Source organism: Halictus rubicundus, chromosome 17 (assembly GCF_050948215.1).
Source record: "Halictus rubicundus isolate RS-2024b chromosome 17, iyHalRubi1_principal, whole genome shotgun sequence".
NCBI classification, from domain to species: domain Eukaryota; kingdom Metazoa; phylum Arthropoda; class Insecta; order Hymenoptera; family Halictidae; genus Halictus; species Halictus rubicundus.
In genome coordinates, this window is record NC_135165.1 from 2,988,444 (window position 1) to 3,011,077 (window position 22,634).

At 46.6% G+C, this 22,634-nt stretch overlaps 1 protein-coding gene across 3 annotated transcripts in view; it reads left to right on the forward strand.

Annotated features, from left to right (window-relative positions):
- The first annotated feature begins 338 nt into the window (after positions 1 to 338).
- LOC143362553 (cytotoxic granule associated RNA binding protein TIA1) overlaps positions 339 to 22,634 on the forward strand; it is a 582,269-nt gene continuing 559,973 nt past the window's right edge. For 2 of the 3 annotated variants that reach the window (XM_076802823.1, XM_076802820.1), the window contains exons 1-2: positions 1,308 to 1,864; positions 2,237 to 2,543. In XM_076802823.1, the coding sequence (XP_076658938.1) occupies positions 2,292 to 2,543 (252 nt within the window). In that variant the 5' untranslated portion in view covers positions 1,308 to 1,864; positions 2,237 to 2,291. Of the gene's footprint in view, positions 1,865 to 2,236; positions 2,544 to 22,634 lie in introns of all 3 variants that reach the window. The other variant, XM_076802821.1, reaches the window with a different exon arrangement.

Here is a 22,634-nt window from a genome sequence, read left to right on the forward strand (position 1 = left end):
TCGCACAACAGCCTGAGCGGAAGTGCTAGTCAGTCGGCGAGCGACCTTCCAACATTACGGGTTAGGTTCCCTCTTTTTCCACCCGTTGTATCGTCGCCCTCGTTCACAGAACCGGGAAAAGAGAGAGAGAGAGACAGAGAAAAATAGAGATAGAAAGAGGACCTCTACCAGGGCTAATCGAGTTGAACAAGAATCGTCGAGAGAGAACCGTTCGCGCGTATCCGCGAGAGATCGTTTTGCTGACCGGGCCGACACGTTTCCCGGCGACACGATGACGCTTGCCAGGAACTGAGACACGTTCCGCTTTTTCGATACAAATAAACAGAGCAAACGGACGCCGGCTGGATGCGGGAATGAGAGAAACGCGTGTATGCCCCTTTTGACAGTTCGCGAGGACACCTCCCCCCTTCTTTCAGTGTGTTCGGTGGATGATAATCGCGTTTCCTTACCCCCATGGTGGTTCGACGCACGTGAGCTTCCGGTGCTGAATAGAAACACAGTGGTTCCTAGTTCTTCGGACTCCAGAGCGACGTTTTTATCATCGAAGTGGGTGTTAGCATGCCGGGTGTATCCTCGACGAGACGGTGTTGATCCACGAATGTAAATTAGCGGCAGTCAGTGACGAGGGAGAGAGAGAGAGAGAGCGAGAGAGAGAGAGCGAGAGAGAGAAAGAGCCGAGCGATCAATTGTGTACTTGTTGAACGGAGAGGCTAAGCGTCGTGACTTCGATACAACTGGGCTCGCGATTCGATCCGCCACTCCACTCGGCTCAAGAGAGTGAGAGAGAGAGAGAGAGAGAGAGAGTGGCTCTCCTGTTTTGACAAATAACGTGGTTAAATGCTCGCGGTGGCGCGGTGTCACGAGCGGAACGTTCACTCGGCATCCGCGCTCGTATCGGCAGCAGCCTGAGGGATCGACGTACGCAGCGATTCAAGCCGGCGACCACGTGGTTATGAGTGTGCATCGACCTTGTCAGGACTCACCGGTGCACATCAGAGATTCGAGCGCAACGGTCCTCTCTGACGCGGAGTTCTCGCGTGCCCGAGTGACTCTTTGAGACGCCGTCAAAGACTGATCGCGGTGATCGCGGTTGCGTGTCCTCGCAGCTGACCAGAGGCAGCCGAGAAGCTTGGAAGTTCTCGCGGCTGGTGTCGTCAACGGGGATCCGAGAACGTTGACTTTTGCGCCCGATAGTCGGCGACTTTGAAGATCGGACTTTCAGCAAGTGGACACGGGACTGCGAGGAACGTCGCGGGTCGAAGTGAAGGGACCCCGGAAGGGTCTAGTTGGGTCCTGAGGGTCTCGAGTGTACGGTCGAACGGCGATCGAGAGAACAATCGAGGGATTCGTTGCGACCAGGCGAGGTGCAAGATAGCAAAATCCCGCCCGCAGGAGAACGTGAACTGAAAGAGGCCCAGGTGGAGGTGGTACAGTCCGGGTCAACAATCGGCATCGGCGGGTCGTATCAGAGGCCCCGATTAGGAGGGTGGGTGCAGTGGTGCCGTGGTTGCAGAAGGGCCAGCGAGGTTGGGGTGGCCTCGTCCACAGGCGCCTTGGCACCGAGTGCACCGGGCCCCGGGGCTGCGGTGGTGGGCTGCCTGGTTGGGGTGTACCCGTGTTCTCCCTCCTCCACGGGGCCCAGGGGCCCCCTAACTCATCACCCCCAGGCAATCCCGAGCCAGCAACAGCCAATCGGTTGCCGTGCCTGTTGCTGCGTGCATAGCAACCACCAGCCAGCTTCGGTCCAGCTTACCAGTCAGCGGGGCGGCCTATCACTGAGGGTAGCGAGGGTGGCGTCCACCACCTCCGTCCGAGCCGCCCCCTACGCCCACCCCCAGCACCAGGAGCTGGGGCAGGAGTGCAGGTAATGATAAATCACTAAACATACATTGTAGCTTCACTTCGACACGTATAGAGTACTATCCCACTACAAAATACCTCTACTACTACTACTACTACTACTACTACTACTACCACTACCTACTTCTACTACAATTACTACTACTACTACTGCTACTACTACTGCTACAAACTACTATTACTACTAGCACTGCTACATCTCTGCCCCCCACTCTGTTGGTCGTCGTCGTCGGCAGTGTTTGATTGAAAGTTAAAACAATAACGTACAATAATAATCAGAGTATCCGGTATACGGTAGTAGATACGCGACGAAGTTCACAAAAACACGGTTGATGGAGTAAAACGAGTTATCCAAAACCAAAAACGCACGAAAAAGGTGTAGGGAGGAGACGGGGGCATTGGGTGGTGGTGCGCACATCCTCGGCAGCCCGATGCTGTTCGTCCCGTTCACGGTGCCCACCTTCCCCGCGACGCATCATCAGACGACCCATCCTGCGCATCAGACGCATCATCAACAGCTGCAGCCCACTAGCCAGAACCCGGTGCAGCAGCCGCAACAACTCACCCAGCTCAATCAGCTGAGCCATCTGAATCACCAAGGCATTGTGCCGGCGACGACCACCCAGCCGACGATACATAGCACCAGCTGTTCGCCGCAGCAACAAGCAACCACACCGAACAAGGTAAAAACAACGACAACCTTTTACTTAGCTTCGATTCGGACACGCTTCTCTGATGCCGGGTACCGGAGCTGTCGCGAGTAGACTGCGGATTTTACACGTTCACGGGAAACAATGGGTAGTTCCGGCACCAAGCTATGGGAACATCACTCTAAGCAGCGTCCCAACCTTCACTACACGTGGCCAGAGTAGGCTACCTTCATCCAGTGTTCCTTACTATCTTGATATTGAAGATAGAAATGAAACAGTCCAATTCGTCGAATTATTATGCCAGCATCTACAACTCTAGACAACTCGGTCCCACAACAAAAAATCGAGCGATGTCCCTAAAGGGTTAAAGGATTTATCAAAATGGTTAAAGATGCAGATTCTTGGATAGCTCCTGAATCCGTTTTAATTTTGCAGAAAGATCCGCAGTCTACCGAGGATACCTTGGCGGGTAAACAAACGTTACGGGTACCCGGGTATCTCATGAGATTCCTCAGGATATGAGATAGTTTTTGTTATCGCCGCGCGAGACAATTGACTGTAGATACATTTTTAGCCGTACCGATTACCCGGGTATTCGGTACTTGCGCTACCTAGTACGTTACGCCGACCGGCCACTTGACATCGTCAAAGCGAATTCAAGTTGTCGCAAGTTTACTAGCATGAGACCACTGACCCGGGGATTATTAGACCATCTCCTTTGGCGGGAATCGGTGCAGATTAAAATCAAACGAAAGTTAGAAAGAATGAAAATTCCATGGCTCTTGTGTTAGAGCAGTTTTCGGTACGGTTGCTATCGTCGAAGCAGCAACGTGGAACTCTTCAACGTGGGTTTATATCGCGTTCGGGTTTTACGGAGATAAAATTCAAATTTCGGTATATGGTATTTGCAGAGCGACGAAGCTTGCAAATTTTGGTGTCGATTATAGTAAATTTGTGTAGAGATAATATACGGTATTTATTGCTCATTTATGAGAAATAATTGTATCGCGTGCTCACAAGCTAATTAAGTGTCCTCTCGAATGTGTGTTATGGGAAATATGTTGGACACAGTGTTGACTAGAACTGGTGAAAGTTATGTTTCAAATATTTGCAATTTGATTATGCAGAGATGTGATTATGTTTGTAATTAGTCCGTGTTTCTATATTTTATTGTTATGGAACAAACGGAAAATTTATGGACGATGAGTGTCGTTTTTATGGCATCTTAAGCTACGGTAATTAAAAAATGCAGATTTAACGATCAGATAAATCCTCGGGCACATTTTCCACGCGAGGATTAGGGGAATATCTCGCACGTGATAATTCTAAAATTCATCATTACGGATCGTGTGACAGTTAAAGAATAGCATTCGTATCTCGATATCTGGAACACAGTCGTTCATCATCGAGTTACCAGTATTCCAGTTCGCTGATTTACGCATCGGTGATGCACTTCAGTCCATTCAATTAAACGTGAAATCGGGGCTATGCAACTATAAATAAAATAACAATTCGCTGTTTACGCGCCGCATACCTAATCGTAGAGGGAGCGAAATTGGCACGTTAACAATGATAATGGCACATTAACAAATTGATAATATTTCGGACATATTTGTTGTTCGTAATAATTGGTCACATAACCAGTGAAATAATTGTGGAAAGAAACGTACTGGGTAATAGTAGACGAGTAAAGTTGGCAAGTAGAATCAGTCTGCAATAGTCAGACTTGACATCGTGCTTCGTTCCAGTAACTTAAACAGGGCTGGAACTATTCTGTCGATACTGGAACCTTATGCAAACAAATTCTACTGTATATTTAAGACAGAAGAATGCACAATTTTGCAAACAGAAACTTACAAATACCTTCAGAAACAAAGAACAATCCAATTGAACTAAATTCATTCTCACATTCCTTCCCAAATGCGATTCAAAGGCAAAGGGTGAAAAATCATTTTAGAATAAATAATACACATAAATTGTCTTCTAAGACGAACTAAAAATTCTCTTCTTTTGTAAGCAGCGTTTAAGCATTGCTCGGCAAATCTCGAAGAAGAATTTGACAAAGATCTTCAAATATTTCTTCCAATCCCAATTCTCCGCTGGAAGAATTGAAAAATGATTCTCCGAGCAAACCTATAAAAATCAGTACACACCCCGGGCAGCCCGACACGTAGCCCCTTATCAATTCCCCGGAATCGATGTCACGCTTAGAATCAATATACGCGAAACAATAGACTCGCAGCGGAATCGGACAGGACTGTCACGCGGCTTTCAACTATCTGATCGCCTGTACAAATTCGATGGTGCAGGTGATCTTATCGGGCGCTAGCTCCGCCGGCATAAAGGGCATAATAACACTTAATTGATATCTATCGATTGCGGGATCGGCAACGGCGGCGTCGGCTTCGACGCGTATATCCAAAGCCTTCTTGGTCTGTGTCTCTCTCTCTCTCTCTCTCTCTTTCTCTTTCTCTCGCGCGTTTACAAGTAGCTTCTTGTTCACGGTATCGCCGGGTTGCATCGATTGCTTCCTTCATTCTTCTCGCCCGGGGTTCCTTCGCGACGTGCTTCTCTTATCCTGGCCGGGATTCAAGTCAATTTTCTTTAGCGGGCCATAACTCGAGAGTCTACACTGGCAACGTCGCCGGGACACGCAGCGAGCTGCGTTCCCGTTCCCGTTGCCAGCGAGAACTTCCTTTAATTCTTGAAATCTGGCAGTCCGCGGGTGGTATTTCCTCTCGTGCAACCCCCGGAATCCGCACGGACGAACCCCAGAAAACTATACCACCCTCATCGCGTTGGCGCCGCAACGCCGATCGCAAGAAAACGCGAGTCCTTTTCTCTCTCGCTCTCTCTCTCTCTCTCTCTCTCTCTCTCTCTCTCTCTGTCTCGCCCGTGCGAGTTATCAATTAGCAGACCCCGACGAGCGGTACAGAGACAAGACAGAACAGTGAATTGATCACACCCACCTCGTCTTTGTCCGACAACGCCGCTAAATTAAGACGAATCGGCACGCGAAACTTTTTCAGCCGCGAAATTATTCTTGGAATTCTCCGTTCATCCCAATCTGTCCAGAACAAAATAATGTCTAATCTTTTGAGCTCCCTGAGAACTCGAACCTCCATTTTGACCTTAGGCTTTGTTGATTTTCTTCGTCCTTTGTTTTGGTCTGTAGGTCGGGGTTGAAGGGTGTTTGAAATTGTAACGTGTAGGTCCTAGTAGTTGTTTTCATTGGAACTTATGTGTCTCAATGTCGGTACGATTGCACCTTCTTTATGTTCTTCACTATGTCAGCATTCATTTGCATTAGACTGGGAATTCTTGTGCAAAATAACATTTTTCTGGCTGAATCGCAGCAAATTGGTTTGAAGTAGAATACTTTCTGAACAATTTTGAATGTACCAGTCCAGGTTTTAATTTTGCAATATCATCGCTGATATCCGGGAAGGGTTATGAGTAGTTTGAGGATTATGTTTGTCGACCGTATCACTCAATTTTGGTTTAGCTGATGCTGTGTATGACTTCTGTCGTGTTTCTATTAGTGCTATTGGTACTGGATATATGTGTCTGGATACCGGAGTATCCACAGGATACACGGTCTAATGAAAATTACCTGGGCATATCCTATCCAGACATGCTATCCGAGATGCTGAGGTATTTGATGAGCCCTACCGCTCTGCAGTATCATGTGAACGGAGTTATGAACGTGAGCCATTTCGACTAATTTCAAGCGTTTGTTGCAAAATTTCAATTACTTCGCACACTTTACTCAGTTCTTCGCGGTGTCACGAAACTGTAATTTTCTGGGCGGATCACTAACTATAAACACGTCACGATCTCTGACAAAAACGGGAAAATAGAATCGTTATCGAAACCCTTGGAAATATTCCTGATTGAAATTAACCATCGCCATTTGATCTTCGACGATCCAATTCAAAAGCAGAAATTATATGGCTTCTGAATAATTCTCTACATTGCTTCATTTCGAAGCAACCATGCAAATTCTTTGGATGCTACGTATAATTATGCATAATAACGCAAATTATAAGTTTTTTTAATATGCAGCTTAAATGAAAAGTCATGGGATACTTTTTACAAGTTGTGATTTAGTAGGCAAGATTTAACTCGTATCAACATGTATGCAATAGTATTATAACATTGTGTCCACTGTACACCCAAGTACATATACACTTGCCATATGTGGTACACAGTCTATGCAAAACGCATACGCATGTATACGTACATATACTGTACAGAATACTAATTATCCGTTACAACATATAACGTTGTTGACACGAAATGGCTCCACTGTCATAATTACTCGACTAATATATGTGCAATATCACACGCGTTTGTGTTTGCATAGTGCTCAAACCTGTAAACGATAAATTTTATGTTTCCTAATTGAGGATTGCCTCCGAGTTATTCCCGGCACTTTGGAATTAATTTTATGCAATTTTTATCTTGTACAAAGATCCGCAATCCACTCGCTTCCACTCGCAGGCTAAAAATTAATATTCCAATAATCACTGAGCATTAGCGACGGTGTTCCAGATATCTGTCACCGGTTTCCCCCATGGACCGTCTAACCCGTGTTCAAGATTCGGAGCATTATTCGCCGATCAAACGCAATTAACGTTGAATACAAATAAACGTTCGTGACGAGGTGCACGGTTTCCCATTCGCCGAAAGAGACGGAACTTAGTCTGGGCTCTCTTGGAAGAATGAAGAAGCGATAAAGAAGGAAGTCGGGGGGTTGGGGGTGGGGGTGGGAAATGAGGGGTAGGGGGAAGAGAGGGAATAACAGAATTTCTAAAGCAAGGGAAAGAGCCGATACCCCTGCGGAAGGTAGAGCGTAGGAGGCGGGAAGACTTTGAGAGTTGTTCGCGTAACTTTATTAATTAGGGGCCGTTACTCCTTGTTGCTCGATACACCTTATATAGCCGGCACGGTCGCGGGATCCGCCAGCACAAAGAAGAACGAGCGTCTCGTCCTTCATCTGCTTTACCTCACGACGACCGTTACTTATACGCTCCGCGTATCGATCATCGTCAATGTCCACCCGATAGATCGTGCCTCGCGTTATTGCCTCTCGAAAAGACCCTGCGGCTTCCCTTATTGTGTTTCGTACAATTACTTCGCGTGCTTGCCGCCGCGAGAGACGCCATCCGGCTCGATTACTTCGAAAACAAGTCGCCATCGAGCGACGTCGTACGCCGCCCTTCGCTCGCCGACGACGCTTCGTATTAACGCGTCTGTTGACATCATCGCGGTTCATTCAAATTGCTACTACGGCGAAAGAAGCGTCACGAGCGTCTATCGCAGTTACTCGCCGGCGGAAGTCCATTGGATTTGCTTTTTCGAGTTTTATGCACGATGTCGCCAGACCAGGCCATCGGGGTCTTTACACTCGAGGATGCAAACCTAATGCAAATTAAGCTCGCGGTCGATCTAGTTCGATTAAATCATTGTTGAGAAACCTGGAACACCATGCTGAAGAAACTTCACCCTTCCGTTGAAATGTCATGCAATTGTGTTATGAAAATACTAACTTCTTAAGCTACTAGCTGATGCCAAAGCAGGTATGACCTTGGAATGACCTTGGAATTAAATATTAAATTTTAAGACTTTCTAAAAAATATTTCCTCTTTCGTGGAGTGCTCTTTGTCAACTCGGAAGATAGTCTTCAAATTTGAACAACCCTGTGTGTGCCTATACATGATTGTCGAAATGGAGGAGAATAATATTGTCTTCGGACAATTAATTCGGTTGCGAATGCCCAACCATATTTGGCGACGCTAATTCTCTCCCCGAGCTGGAACATTCATTCGAACGAAACGACTTACCGGATAGAAAAAGAGCTGTTTAGGGGATGGCTGCCGGGAGACATCCCTCGGTGAACAGATGGTCGTTAGAGCCGCAACCGAGCCGTTGAAACGCAGGACTTATTGCAATCCGTTGGCCCGTCTCGTCCGCGTTCCTTTGGTTGGTAGCCGCGTGCGTCCCACCGGGGTGTCTATTAACCCTCGGACCCGGGGATGCTGAAGTAGCGGCGCGGTCCTCTGGTGCTCGGTTATTTTCACCCGCCGAGAAAGTCCATCGTGTTCTTTTCCGAAATCTGTAACAATCCGAAAAATTGGAAACGGTACTCGGAAAGGAGATCGAGGAAACAGGCTCCAGTTGCGGGCCAATTGAAGAGCGTAACCTTGACGGAAAAGCGGACGCCGGGGGTCAAAGGACACCCGGTTAGCGCCGGGTATAATTAGGAAATTGCTCTCGGCCGGTAAAAATGTATCGCGGCGAAGAAAGTGCAGAAGGAACTCATTATGGGAGAGATTGTCGAGAGGGGGTTGAAACAACGGGGGTCGGTGGTCGTCGCTCGGCATGGGGCACGGGATGGTTCGTGGAGGGGATATCGCGGAGAAGAGACGTTAGGTGAAAGAAGCGGGGAGTTAGGGGTGCGGAGGGGGCGTGGTATGGTCGGGACGGTGGTGAGCGGGAATGGGGTAGCCGTTTTGAAGGGAAAGCGACGCGGAGGTTGCTCATCGTGGAAAGGAGTGAGGCTAGCAAGGGGAAGATCAAAGCACTGGAGATGATTTCATTACGACACGCCACTCGTCTGCTACGTTGAAATATCAAAAGAGTGGCGGCCTCATACAAGTGCGGCAGTCGTCGGCGCGGCTGCGCCCAGTGTGTGCAAGTTTTCCGCACAATGCTTTTCTTGTCGGGGGTGGGGGGGGGGGGGGTCAGAGGAGAAAGGAGGTGCGCTCCTGTTGCTGGCGGGAGAAGGATAGAACCCCGGGAAAAGCTGCCGCGCGAAAGTAACCCTCGCGCCCGGATTCTGATTCCGGGCTTCTCTCCTGCCCAAAGCGCGAAGGGAAGAATATTATTAGCTCAAGCTGCCGCCTATTGTCGAAATAAGTTCGACCGAGGTATCAGACGCGAGGATACGCGCCCCGCGCACTGAATTCATTCGCTGTTTATGAAATTCTCTTCTACCCCACCACCCTCCCCTCCCACCGACACCAGCCCTTCGATTTTTCATTGTGACGAGGACCCCGACACGCGATTGTCAGGCACTAGGTGCAGGACTCTCTTTTAAGTTTTATAAATAAATCATGCTCAGCATGTTCGGTTTCAATTTTTATCGCTGCAAGTATTTACCAACGATGAAACATCTATTTTCAAACGTTTCAATTGAGAATTTCGAAATCAAATTTTTGAAGAATTACAGCTAACCCCCATTTACCCCTATTTATTGCTAACCCCTACCAGTGTTACGTCGAGCATGGCGCCACATTTTTAAACAGCATAAATGTTGGACGCTACACGCGCGACGATAAACCCGTCAATGGTGGATTCGAACATCCGCCGTAATCGTAAACAGCGATAAGGGGGAGTATGATGCCCGCGAACTGCATTAAACACTCCGCCGTTCGCTATAGCGCGACTCATTCCGAAATCTGCATATAACATCGCGGCAACTTTAACCTTTTACGCGAGGAGGTCATGTACATACATCAACAACGCGAAGGATTCCGGGAGCAAACGTGAAAAGTTGTTAGTTACTGGAAATATGATACTCGGGGATTGCCGAGGAGTATCTCTATCGCGCATCACGAACTCCACGTGTTACGGGACTTTCGAAGTTTCAACTATGGCGGACCGGCGCTGATAGGGCGTTTGGAAAATAATCAACGGAATCCGGGTTTCTTTCGGCTGGCCGCGTGACTAATCGTCTCTCTCTCCTTGAAACTCGTTAAGCCCTTTGATCGATGAGCGAATTTTCAAAGCATGGCCCTTCGGCGATGCTCCGAGCCTCGCACGACGGTCCACAATGTCGTTTCTCAAGTTCTAGTTTCGGGCTTGTGCAACGAATTCATTCGACACGTCGTGCGACCAATAGCACAATTTTTCAAATTGCTGCAGATCTAAAGCTATTTAATTAATCCTTCGTGGAGGACACCGTACTGACTCTGACGAATACTTAAAAATTGAGTACGCGTGGTTGAATCAGCAGACAATATCAAGGTACTGTTTAAAACTTAAATCAATTTGATTCCTGTGCCCTGCAATTAATTCAAATAATTTTTTACCTTCTAGAATTTGAACATAATTACGAAAAATATCGGAAAGTATAAATCACGTACAGATCACCTTTGCATCAGTTTGAACATATTAAAATTGTTAAGAAAAGGGATAATTGTCTATGTAGATCCCGTATCTGGTAATAAATTATTTTCCTTTCGTATAAAAATCCGCAGTGTAGTAATAACGAGACGAATGTTTCATTTTGTCGATTTAGGGGTGCATTTCCGGTGCGTGCGCGTCGTAGAGTAGAATTGTCGCGAGTATGGCGGTGCAATTTCGCCGGATTTCGATAGTCCGCGGACACTTGGCCTGAGATCGATCTGCGACAGGGTCATCTGCGCGCATCCCCGGACAGGTCAGTAATTAAAACGAAATTCATAAAAAAGGAGCGAGGTCGCCGGGGCCGTAATGGATACAGCAGAGCAACGGGGGCCATCATAAAATTTTACAAATGAGCGTACCGAACCGGTGGCTTACGGGGAACAGCAGGGGGTGCGGAAATAAAAGAGTGGATATCAAAAAGGGAACAAAAAAAAAAGGGACACGCCGGAATACAGCTATGCCGCTGATGTTGCTAGTGTCTGCTCGTCCTCCACCCACGCGACTCGTACACCGTGCTGCACTCGTACACCGCAGATACAAACAAACAGCGGGTCATACAGGCGAAGTAACAAATGCCGGACATTTACATTTAGCAGCGAGGGTAGCACCCTTCCTGCTCCCTCTCTCTCTCTCTCTCTCGCTCTCTCTCCCTTCTCCCTCTCTCCTCTCACCTTAACGTTGTTCCCTCACTGTCCAACGTCTCCCTTTTTCGCTTTCCGTTTCGCGTTTCTTTCCTCTCGTTCCGTTCTCCCTCTCTCTCTCTCTCTCTCTCCTTGGACCTTAACGTTATTCTCTCACTGTCCAACAACTCCCTTTTTCGCTTTCCGTTTCGCGTTCCTTTCCTCTCGTTTCACCGTGGTCGTCCTGCGTCCCTTACCCTCTCTCTCTCTCTCGCTCTCTCTCTCCCCCTCTCCCTATTTGTCCGTCTCCCTTTCTCGCAAATTGCTCGCGCTCGGTAACGAGACCGCTCGTGTGTTCAGGCTGCATTATGTACGGTGGCTCTGTGCAGTCCGGGATTAGTACGGCGCCGGCTTTCTTGGCACTTGCAAATTTTTCGCTTTTAAATGTTAATTTCTCAGTAATCGATGGCACTCGCTCCTCCATCCCCCCATCCCCCCGTTCCCCCTCAGCTGCCAACAACCCGCTCGAACGATAGCCCGCCGAGTTCATAAAGCACCGACGCAGGACGTGTCGCGTTCGTAATTATTCGAATCGCGGGGATTTTATGATTTATGCGCTGCGGTTCGTAAGCACGCTCGCAAGCTGCTCCGAAAATTCTGGGACTGTTCAATTGTTCTCCTATTTTCTTGCCGTTCTTTCAAACGTTTCGGAGAACGGTTCGTTTAAACATTTCTTTATAAATTGGCAGATACGCGGGAAGAGAACAAGCGTGAAAATTGAGCGCGTCCCGGTGAATATCAGTGTTAGTGCCGGGCAAAATGAGCATCGCGAAGTAATCCCGGCGTCGTTATACATTCACGAGGGTCGCAACGAAGCGGATAACTTCCAATAGCTACTTGCGTAATTGTTAATCGAATCAACATTAGAAGTGGAAACGTGACAGAAAATTGATATGCAGGACATATGCAAGTTGGTGGCGGCTATGCAAAACAGAATCCGGCCAACACTGACAACCAACCTCTACCCGTCCAAGCGAATTACAGATGTGCATAGCCGGCTGGCAACTACGAGTGTCCAATTACTTCCTGTTAACCATTCGATTGTCGTCCATCCCGATGCAGCGGATACTTCCATCTCGAAATAAGCTACGGCGTAGGCCAGTCACTTCCACCGGCATTTTGCTTAATATAATTACGAAGTATCGATCCTGTCCTGGCGCACGAGGAAACCAGCGAAGTCCCCCCGAAAGATTACTAAACGATTTAACTAACTTTGTAATTTAAATCTCGGAAAACCGAGCCATACTCTTTTTCTTCTCGCGAGATTTACTTTGGCTTACGCGAGTCTCAGAAACGAATGCGACTTGCACCGTGCAGTGATGCGGCAGCTTGCTATGCGTGCAATCTTATAATTAAATCATTTCGATTATACCGCGTTAGCAGATTACTGGACAGCGAAATAAATGCTGTCTCTGCTTCGAGTGCAAGTTATTTCTTTTCTTAATAATCGTGGTCGGCTGAAGGTAACACAACAGCGTTTTTATACTCTTTGTATCATTTTCTGGATCATTTTTCTCACAAACGCATCAAAAGAACCGCAATAGATTGCACATCGTTATGCAAAGCAGCAATTTTCTGCATAAATTTTAACAGAAGCCGAATGGAAATTTATTTCTGTGTTTTTATCATTTGGGAAAGTTGAATTTCAATGTAAAATGCGCAGTTAGAAAATATGGCAAACACTCACGCCGCCCAGTGATTAAAGAATAAACTGTGCACTTTATGCTCGAGATTTTGTTCCCTAATCACTGGATAGTGTGCACGTTCGCAGATTTATGCACTCGAAGAGCGATAAATCGGTGAAAAACGATCGATCAAGGAAACTCGGGTCTCGAAGAATATTTTTAGCGCATAAAGGAGCTTTAAACAGTTTTATTTGATTAAACTTTGTTCAGAGGCACACGCTTCACGCATTAAGATCCGCAGATCATTAATCACACTCGGTTATGTGAATGGAGCATGTGAAACATGTTCCTTTCAAGTGTACTCTGACAGTCTTCCAGGTCCTACATGTTATACATATGACGTGTAGGTATAAGAGGATTAAAGATAAGGATCTAAGATTTCACGAGCTTATAGCGCTTGTTGAAAGCAGTAAAAAATGATTAATCATTGTGGATTCTAGGATCCTCGTGGAAACTACTTTTGCAAAAACTTCTTTCCTATTTTTCAGGATCGATATAAATGTGTTTGTTCATGATGTCTAAAGTATAATAAAAAAAAACATTGATTTACGACTGTTCTCATGTCGAGATCTAACTTTTTCACTGAAATTTCCTCTCGACTGTTCATAATAGGTGGAAAAATAGTTTCTACTTTAACAGAAACTGACTCCGCAATTTCTAATATCAATTCAGAATAATTTTCAAATTTAAAGGGACACTTTAAAATAAAATTTAAAGGGCAGGTGGCAAAATATGAAGGAAAACCTTCTATGCAATGTTATACATGCGAATACTAATCCTACAGTATCAAAGAATTAATGTAGTGTACACTTACCAATTTTTCAGCATGATCTGTTCCTCGGCACACTATTCCCGACTCACGCGAATACTGTCTTCAGGAGACCAATTTCGAAGCACGAAACGCCACACTTCTGCACAATAATTAAACACTGCACAACACACTTCACGAAATTGTAACAGCAAACGAGGAGATGTTGTTCCGACCACGATCAAAATAATACTGTGCTCTTAACCGCGTCGCTCGCATGCACGTGTTAGGGTCAGGTTATACTAGGCAGGTCAGACGCCGAGGGTCGATAAACAATAGATAGGAAAACGAGGTAAACAAACTGCCGGCTGAATGGCCGACCCGGTTTCCTGGAACTCCCTCTTTTCGCATATAGTGTTTACGTACTCGGCGTCTGACCTGCCTAGTATGACCTGACCCTAACACGTGCATGCGAGCGACGCGGCTAAAATTGCAGTATTATTTTGTTCGTGGTCGGAGTAACTTCTTCTCGTTCGCTGTCACGATTTCGTTAAGTATGTTGTGTAGAGTTTAGTGATTGTGGTGCAATTATTCAAGGTTCAGAAAAATTACATTAATATTTTATAATGTAGTAAGTCAATTCGATGCAATATCTAAACTAAAAATACGCTTCCGTGCTTCTTACAATATTGTAAATTTTTCTGTAATTATTACTTCCTAACGTGTGTGCACATTGTACAAAACTGGTTGCAGTTTTTAAAATTAACCGCTCAGAATTAATAAACCGAAGCGTAGATCAGCACGGGGAACATTCTCGGCCATACTTTCCCGGCTTGATCGGCGAATTATGCGGCCGGGTATTCGCGAGTTCGATGATGCCAGGAAATGACCAGGGTCGGTGATCGGAGCACGGACTGTGCGCGGTGCTCCGGGAAGTTGAAAACAAAGTGGCAGTACGAAATAAGGCGGCATAAAGCAAGGGGTTGTGGGGGTGAGAAGGGAGGGAACGCGAGCAACACGCGAAAATAGGAGGGTCGGGTGGGAACGGAGGGACTCGTTATGCACGAAACGCATTACTTTTATCTCGAGCAAGCCTAGAGTGGCGCCGAATTGCAATCAATTTTTTGTCTTTCTTCCTCGGCCCCACTCATCGCTCACCCTCTCCGTTGCCCTCCTCTCTTCTCTCTCTTTCTCTTTCTCTCTCTCTCTCTCTCTAGCTGGTTTTATCCGCAGTCCACTCAGTTCCATTCCTTTTGGTTCCGTTCTGAACTGATCCGTGCCTGCCCTGGGCCGTGTTTCGTTCGTTCGCTCATTCGTTCAGGATGGCTGGCTGGCGTTACCCCGTGCAACCGGAATTTGCATCCCGGATCCCACTATTTGCATTTCAATTCCACGAGACTCTCACCACCGTCGCTGGCTGCCACCACCGCTGCCAAACGGCGGGTACAAACATAAATACGAATTCAAGGGTCCACAAATGACTATATCTCGCATAACTTCACCCAACGATTCCGTGGATTCTGATTAGGTCCGGTTAGGTCCCCACCCCCACACCCCCCACCCCGGGGACTTTATCATTTTCCGGTCTATTTACCCCCTACTCCTCCCCTCCTAGCTGCGGAGCCGAAAAATTTTCGACCCTGAAGAATCGAACCTCGGATTAGATCGATCCACCTTTTTGCCATATCGGTGAAGATGTGGAAGCTCGGGGGAAGCGAAATGATTAATTATTTCGAGTGGGTGTTTGGTCAACGGTTTGTGGTTGCTTTGGTGTTTATATTGATTTTTAGGTGAAATTAAAGTCAACAATTCCAACAATGTGAACCAGGTACAAAAAGATTTCGCCGCGTTTCTGTGTGTTCTATGCAGGACTTCGTTATATACAATTTTAATTCTACACAAAGTGTCCCTTATTTTTTCACAGGATTGTGACATTCCATAAAGTGAAATTTGTCAGGTATAAAACGCGACTTCACCGACTGTCTGTGTATTTTGTGCAGCCTCTATTATGCTCCATTTTAATTACACGCGTGGTGTTCCTTACTTTACGATTACGAAACTGTATAGTTCCTTCAGTACCTATTGTATTCCATTTTAATTGTACACGAAGTGTTCCTCACTTTGTCGCAACTATTTTGAAATCCCCCCCAAAAAAGAGCAAAATTTAACAGATGCGGTCTTTTTATAGTGTCCGTATATTCGATTCAGTTTCTATGGTATTCAGTTATACCTCGCTTTATGACACAACGCTTAAATTCCAAGAAAAAGAAAACAATATCGTCTTAAAATTCTGAAACCTACAAAAACCTGGAAATACCTCCGTCAAGGGGGGGAAGACCATTAATAAATTGAACAACCTCGACCGGAATGGGGAATCAGGGGGAGTCTCAATCTAGGCTGGCGCGCCAGCGAAAACATTAACGCAACGTCTTGCCCGGGCGTATGTGCCACGAAGTACATCCGGTGATTTATCTGCGTTGATACACGATAGTGGCCGCGTACACCGCATCAATGTAACTAACTCCTTCACTCTGGAGAGCCCCTAAGGCGATGCTCTCTTCGATGCTCACGCTCGAATCGATCACATGTGCAGCTTACCCTCTTCCATTTCCATCTCGCTCGGTTTCCAAGGGCCCCCCCCCCCCGGTCTCTCTTTCCCGTGCATCAAGTTGGTCGATCGTGATCGTCAAAGGGTCGCTCACTGGTAATCAGTCGTGCGAGGGCTCACGCACGTCCTATCGCGACTATCGGGGTCGTTAACCCCCTCTCGGCCCCCCTCTGATACCCTACAACTCTGTTTCTCGTGCAACTCTCCCTCTCTCTCTCCCTCTCTCCCTCTCTCTCTCTCTCTCTCTCCCCCGTCTCTCTCGGGCTTTCAGTCTTTCGAGGGCTATCTCTGTTTCTCTTAGCCTTCCTCTGTTTCTCTCGGACTCTCACGGGCTCTCTTCGTCTTTCTCTCCCTCTCTCCCCCTTCTCTCTCTCTCTCCCCGTCTCTCTCTCGAGCTTTCAGTCTTTCGAGGGCTATCTCTGTTTCTCTTAGCCTTTCTCTGTTTCTCTCGGACTCTCTCGTCTCTCTCTCTCTCCCTCTCCCTCTCTCTCTCCCTTTCTCTCTCTCTCTCTCTCTCTCTCTCTCTCTCTCTCTCTCTCTCTCTCCCCGTCTCTCTCGGGCTTTCAGTCTTTCGAGGGCTATCTCTGTTTCTCTTAGCCTATCTCTGTTTCTCTCGGACTCTCTCGGGCTCTCTTCGTCTCTCTCTCTCTGTCTCTCTCTGTCGGGGTCTTTCTGTTTTTTTTTCTCTCTCCACGACCTCTCTTCCTTCGATGTAACAACATGCAGACCCTCGTGCGGAGGCGTTGCCAGCTCCGAAACCCCCTTTCACGGGCAGCTTGATCTCAGGTGAGACGTGAACGGACGAGAGAAAACACGGGACACGGAGGACATGGAAAATAAGGGTCGCGCGGCAGGTATTCATGCGTGTCGAGTGCCCACATTTCTGGACTTTGAATCATGACACTTGCCTTCTTCGCCCGCGCGGAAGCCTCGCCTTTGATCCATCCGAATGCGGTTTATCGATGCACCTGTCATTTTCTGGCTTCCTCCTCGCGAATTCGCGCGGACTGGCTCGAATAAAAGTATTCGCACGCTGCACCAGTTGTTCTGCGGCGTATTCGTGAGTAGGTACGAACAGGTTGAACTGAACTGCATTTCTTTTTTATCAGAATAAACGTACTCGGTTGTTACAATAAGATCCTCTTCGTTATCGAGGAACAGGATTTTTTAAAGTGATAAAATTTTAATGCACGTTCTGCATTTAAAATCGATAGAATTTTGTTGGAAATACCGTCTCAATAATCTCGGCTGTCAAATGGGCGTTAATGGGTTAAAAGCCGTGGACATGTACAATAACATTTAATTTTGGGTCATCGTGTATTGACCCTTCACCGTGCGGTGGAATATGCACTCTGGTATTTTGCAAGTAATTAGTCGCGAGTCTCGGTACGATGCACTTGTTAACAGACTGTCTATTTTCATGTGTCCACAAACATAAAAAATCTTGGAATTTTCAAAATTTGTCGGACTCCGAATAAAATGGAAGACATGGAAATTTACAATAAGGACGTGTGTGCGTGATTCAACAATATTGAGGTGGTTTATTGAATAGATGGAGGTTATTGCACGATTGTTTCGCGAGAACGATAAGCACCGGGGTTTATTATTGCTACCCACCAATAATTAACCGCATTACTGCTCGGTCATCAAACTCGTATATCGCCAGCCCGCTAATAGCCAGACAATTCTGGTTTAGTTGCAAATTTTGTGTCAGGTGTTGAACATGGAACTTAATTCGTCGAGTAGGTATTTGATTTCCATTATGTTTGCGGCGAGTTTGTTGCTGCAATGTTATTGAAGCCATAACTGTTGTCGACTGTATACGACGAAGCGATGGTGAAGCGCATTGTCGACTGAAAACGAGTACATTGTCAGCTGTCTATCAAAATTTGACGCGTTCATTGCGTGGTTGATAAACTTTATTCAGCTGAAAAAAAATATTACTAAACGATAACAATTCAAAATATATATCCTATTTACAAAGAAGGTTTTTGTGAGTTTTGTTTAGTATTGAAGACTCTATAATTAAAATTAGGTAGTTAGCATATCGATAAAATTAAAACACAAAATAAAAACACAACCCCCATTTCAAATTATTTCCTTTTGGCCAGCCAATTCTTTCGGTAAATTGTTTTTGCGGATTTCAGTGCGTGTAAAATAAGCTGGAATGACGTTGCGCGAATTGTGTTAGGCTAGGATCGATCGCGTGCCGAGACGCACGCTTGCACTATGCTTCGGACATTATGGAAATTGTCGTGTGCGTGGACGAAATTACTTGAGAACGAATAAGGCGAAAAGGGGTTGGAAGTAATCGCGGAAACAAAGACGCTTTTAAAATTTTTATGCGCCATCCGACGAGAGCCGAAGGGACTCGAATTCCGACGAAAGACGCAATGCGAATCTCGGCAATTGCTGCAGATAGCAATCACATAGAATCTGCAAATTTCATGGAAGAAATAAAATAATTGAAACTCTACTGCAGATCGTGCCAGTCAATAAATCAGAAGTTTAGATTGAAAACGAATATACGAAATTGCTTTGCAGTGTACATCCTTCATTTACACAAGCCCATATTTTCATAGCTTCGCCATGTAAAAACAAATTGTGAACGCGGAATGTTTTTTTAATGAAAAATAAATTGCAGCTCATGATACGGAGCCGGGCATATTTCGAGCCAAAAGAATTTATTTTGCGGAATTTTTGTTTCGCGTACATATTTGGCCGGGCGCATTTAATTCTTAGAATTAGTCGAGAAGTTAATATATTTTTTTAAAATCCCAGGATACATCTTAATCACTTGTTCAACAACTGCAGCAATTTAACACGGAATCATCAAGCTTCCATCAACAATACTGCAGTCGTTAAAAGTTAACAGGCTCCCGGGATCGAAGTGTTAATATTTGCTCGAGATAATAACAGGAAAAATTGTTCGAACGCAATTTCGGTTATTTTGGTATACGTGCAAATTGTTTTAGTTATTTGCCAGCAGTTATGCGCAGCTGTGATTTCGATCACGACTGTTAATACAATCTCGTACGCGTGTACACGAACAACGGCGTATGAAATTCTTGAGCATGCGTGCGATCGAACGGAAAACTCTTGATACATGCATCGGTTACATCGTGACTGGTTATTCAATGATCACTATTAACCGCAGAGCGTTAGAGAGAGCGTTACTAATCAATATAATGGAGTGCGACGAGCATCTGGCATAACAACGATGACACTCGGACCGTTGTAATTGCCTTGCCTTGTTGCTTATACGTGTATATGCAATCGCTACCTGGAACCAGGGCCGCGTTATTAGTGTAAACACGACTACAGCTATCTGAACTGCAAAACAAAGAGGACTCGGTTACCAGATATCCGTTTTACCGAGCATGATACGCTCCGCAATGCCATTATGTGCTCGACGTCTTCGGCCAGCTGAATAAATGATCGCAGATTTTCCGATAAATTTGCGTGCCGGTTTCCACAATAAACGCGGAATCCAGGGGCGGTGTTTCAACCACTGAAAAGTCAATTTTCATTCATTCTGCGAACAAGATTCGAAAGATGTTTATTTCCTCTTGAAATTATTGTAACAGCGTTCCAGTCACAGGGATCTTTTGGTCATTGTGATTACGTTTCTGTCCCTATCACAATTTTTCCAAGACAATTTTCCTGTCGCACGATCGATTCTCAATCGTTTAAATTCGTGCAATGGCGGTTTCCCTTCGAAACTCAATTACACAACGGCAGCATGGCAGACCGCTTCGGAACGAACGAGCGCTTCATGCGCCCGGTTAGTTCTTCGATCGACCGCGGTCTACGCGTGCAAAAAGTATCATTCCCGGCAATTAATAAGCACGCGAGTACATATGCATACAGTGACAAAAGAACCGGCCGGTGTTCCAGATACAGCGAGCGCACGGGAGCAGATTTAATGTACCCGTGAACAGTTTGCACGCGAAGTATGCTCGCGCGCCGCGCTGCGTGCAGCGGTTATGCACCGACGCGACGCTAGAACCGGTGCAACGTTACCTATTGCACCGACAGGGAAGGGTAACGTTTCAGGGTAAGGGGAGAGAAAAAAATGACAGGAAATAACGCCGAGGAACAAGGAATGATCGAGCACTCGAGCCGCGACCACGAACAATCGGGACGATTGCATTTTCCTGAACGCGGTCGAATCGCTCGCGTGCTTTCTTCCGACACGGCTAACCGGCGTCCGGGAGATATATTTCCCGGTGTCCCGAGAATCTGATATCTCCTGCGGGACATCCTCGGAGCACCTGGCTGCTCCCATGGCGGCCCTAACACAATACCGAGCGCGTTCGGCTAGAAACCGGCACCGTTTCGAATGCCACGCTGCGCTCCTCCTGATGGCACACGTGTGCTATCATTAGACGGCTGATTCTAGGCGTATCTGTCACTAAATTTGCTGGCTGCAATTTGATACAGCGAGAAGCTGAACATAATTGGAAGGGATCGATAGTCCGAAACATTATCAGTTGCACGGTTGTAAGAATTGGTCCGCCGACCGAGGATTCAAGAAAGAAATTTCTTTTGTTCCTTCCAACGAATTTAAACAATTTTTTACAGCACCGAGATCGGCAGTCCAGCTGTCTATACGCAGGCGAACGCTAAACTCCGATAAATCAAGTCAAGGTGGGCGGCACCGGCGACGCGTGTTCACTGAAAAATGCATTCCGCTCATTGAAAAATTCATTCCGCTCGTCGACCCGATTTTTGACGCCTCGCGTCGCGACGCCTCGCGCCCCTCGCCGCGGTATTTCGACCGGAGGATCGGTAATTGGAAACTGATTTGTATTCCCGCGGTTTAAGATAATCGCACGTCGCAATGAGCATCCGCCAGGGATCCTCCTAATTAATCGGCGAACGGCCGATACGTGTATCGGCTCTAATTGTTTAATCTCGTTACCTTAATTATTAATTATAACGAACAAGCTGCGCCGGCCGGCTTTGTGTAATTGGACACGTTCACGCTTAAAATCAAGTCTCTCGCGAACGGCAGTCTTGCGAAACGTTCCGCGCCAATTAATAGCCGCGTGTGCCGACTAATTTTATTTTCCCCGGTGCGAACTGCCGCGTTGTAAACACCGGGAAATTGATAAATCCGCGTCGCTCCGATATGTTTGCGTTCGGGCACGAGGGACGCTCGAATTCCTCTTCGGTGGACTCCGAAAGGAACATGTCCGACTCTACGTCAGTCGAGTTTGCTGATACTTGTGTCGGAGCCGTGGAAACTGATCTGAACGTTCGCGCGAGGAACTTGTTTTTCACGAGAATCGTTCGCAGCCTGTGGACTTTACGTATTTACCACGGAATAAATTAAAAAATATTATATTATTTTCAACCTGCTCCTTTGGGACAGTTCTTCTTACGCATTTTTGAACCTACGTCCTTGAGACCAACGTCTGAACTGTACAGTAGTGCCCCGCTCGTTGCACAAATCGACAACAACATCACAACCCCCACCACGAGCTCCAGTACTCCTATTGACACGTGGTGGGGATGGTTACGAATTAATTTGCACACCTAACAGATGGAACGACGACAGATATTCTGCCGGATTGGTCAAAATGATCAAGGTCCTGCGGAATTGTCGCAGCACTTACGGGGTTGCAGTTGCCAAGGGGGTGTAGACGGGGCAGACCGTTCGGAATCAAACTCTTTCAGGCCTCGTTAGCAGGGCGAGCTGCAGTAACCAGATAATAGTCTGTCGGGATTCAAATTTATTTCGCCGTTGAACGGTCGGCTGTCGTCGTGCGATGATAATAGGAAAATCGATGAAATTGTCACCTCGTATAAGAGGTGTTCCGATAGGCGGGATTCCGGCGTATTTCAACGAGACAAACCGAAGCCACAGCACGCAGCGTTAAATAATTGCTTGGTATCCGTTCGATTCTCGAGGGTGATTCGAATGGCAGGATTGTCGATGGGCCGGGGTGTAGCGAGGCTGCTCGAAATGGAAAACCACGAAAAAAATTGAAGCAACAAAGAGACCGAACGGTGGGACGGGGGAACGGGAGGCGGAACGAGCCAGAGAGAGAGAGAGAGAGAGAGAGAGAGAGAGATAGACAGAGAGAGAGGGGGAGGGCACCAAAAGGGAGAGAGAGATGGGGAACGGGGGTGGAACGGATAGGGGGAAGAGAGAAAGGGAAATCGCTAGAGGAACAGAGAGATTGGAGATAAACGAATCAACGA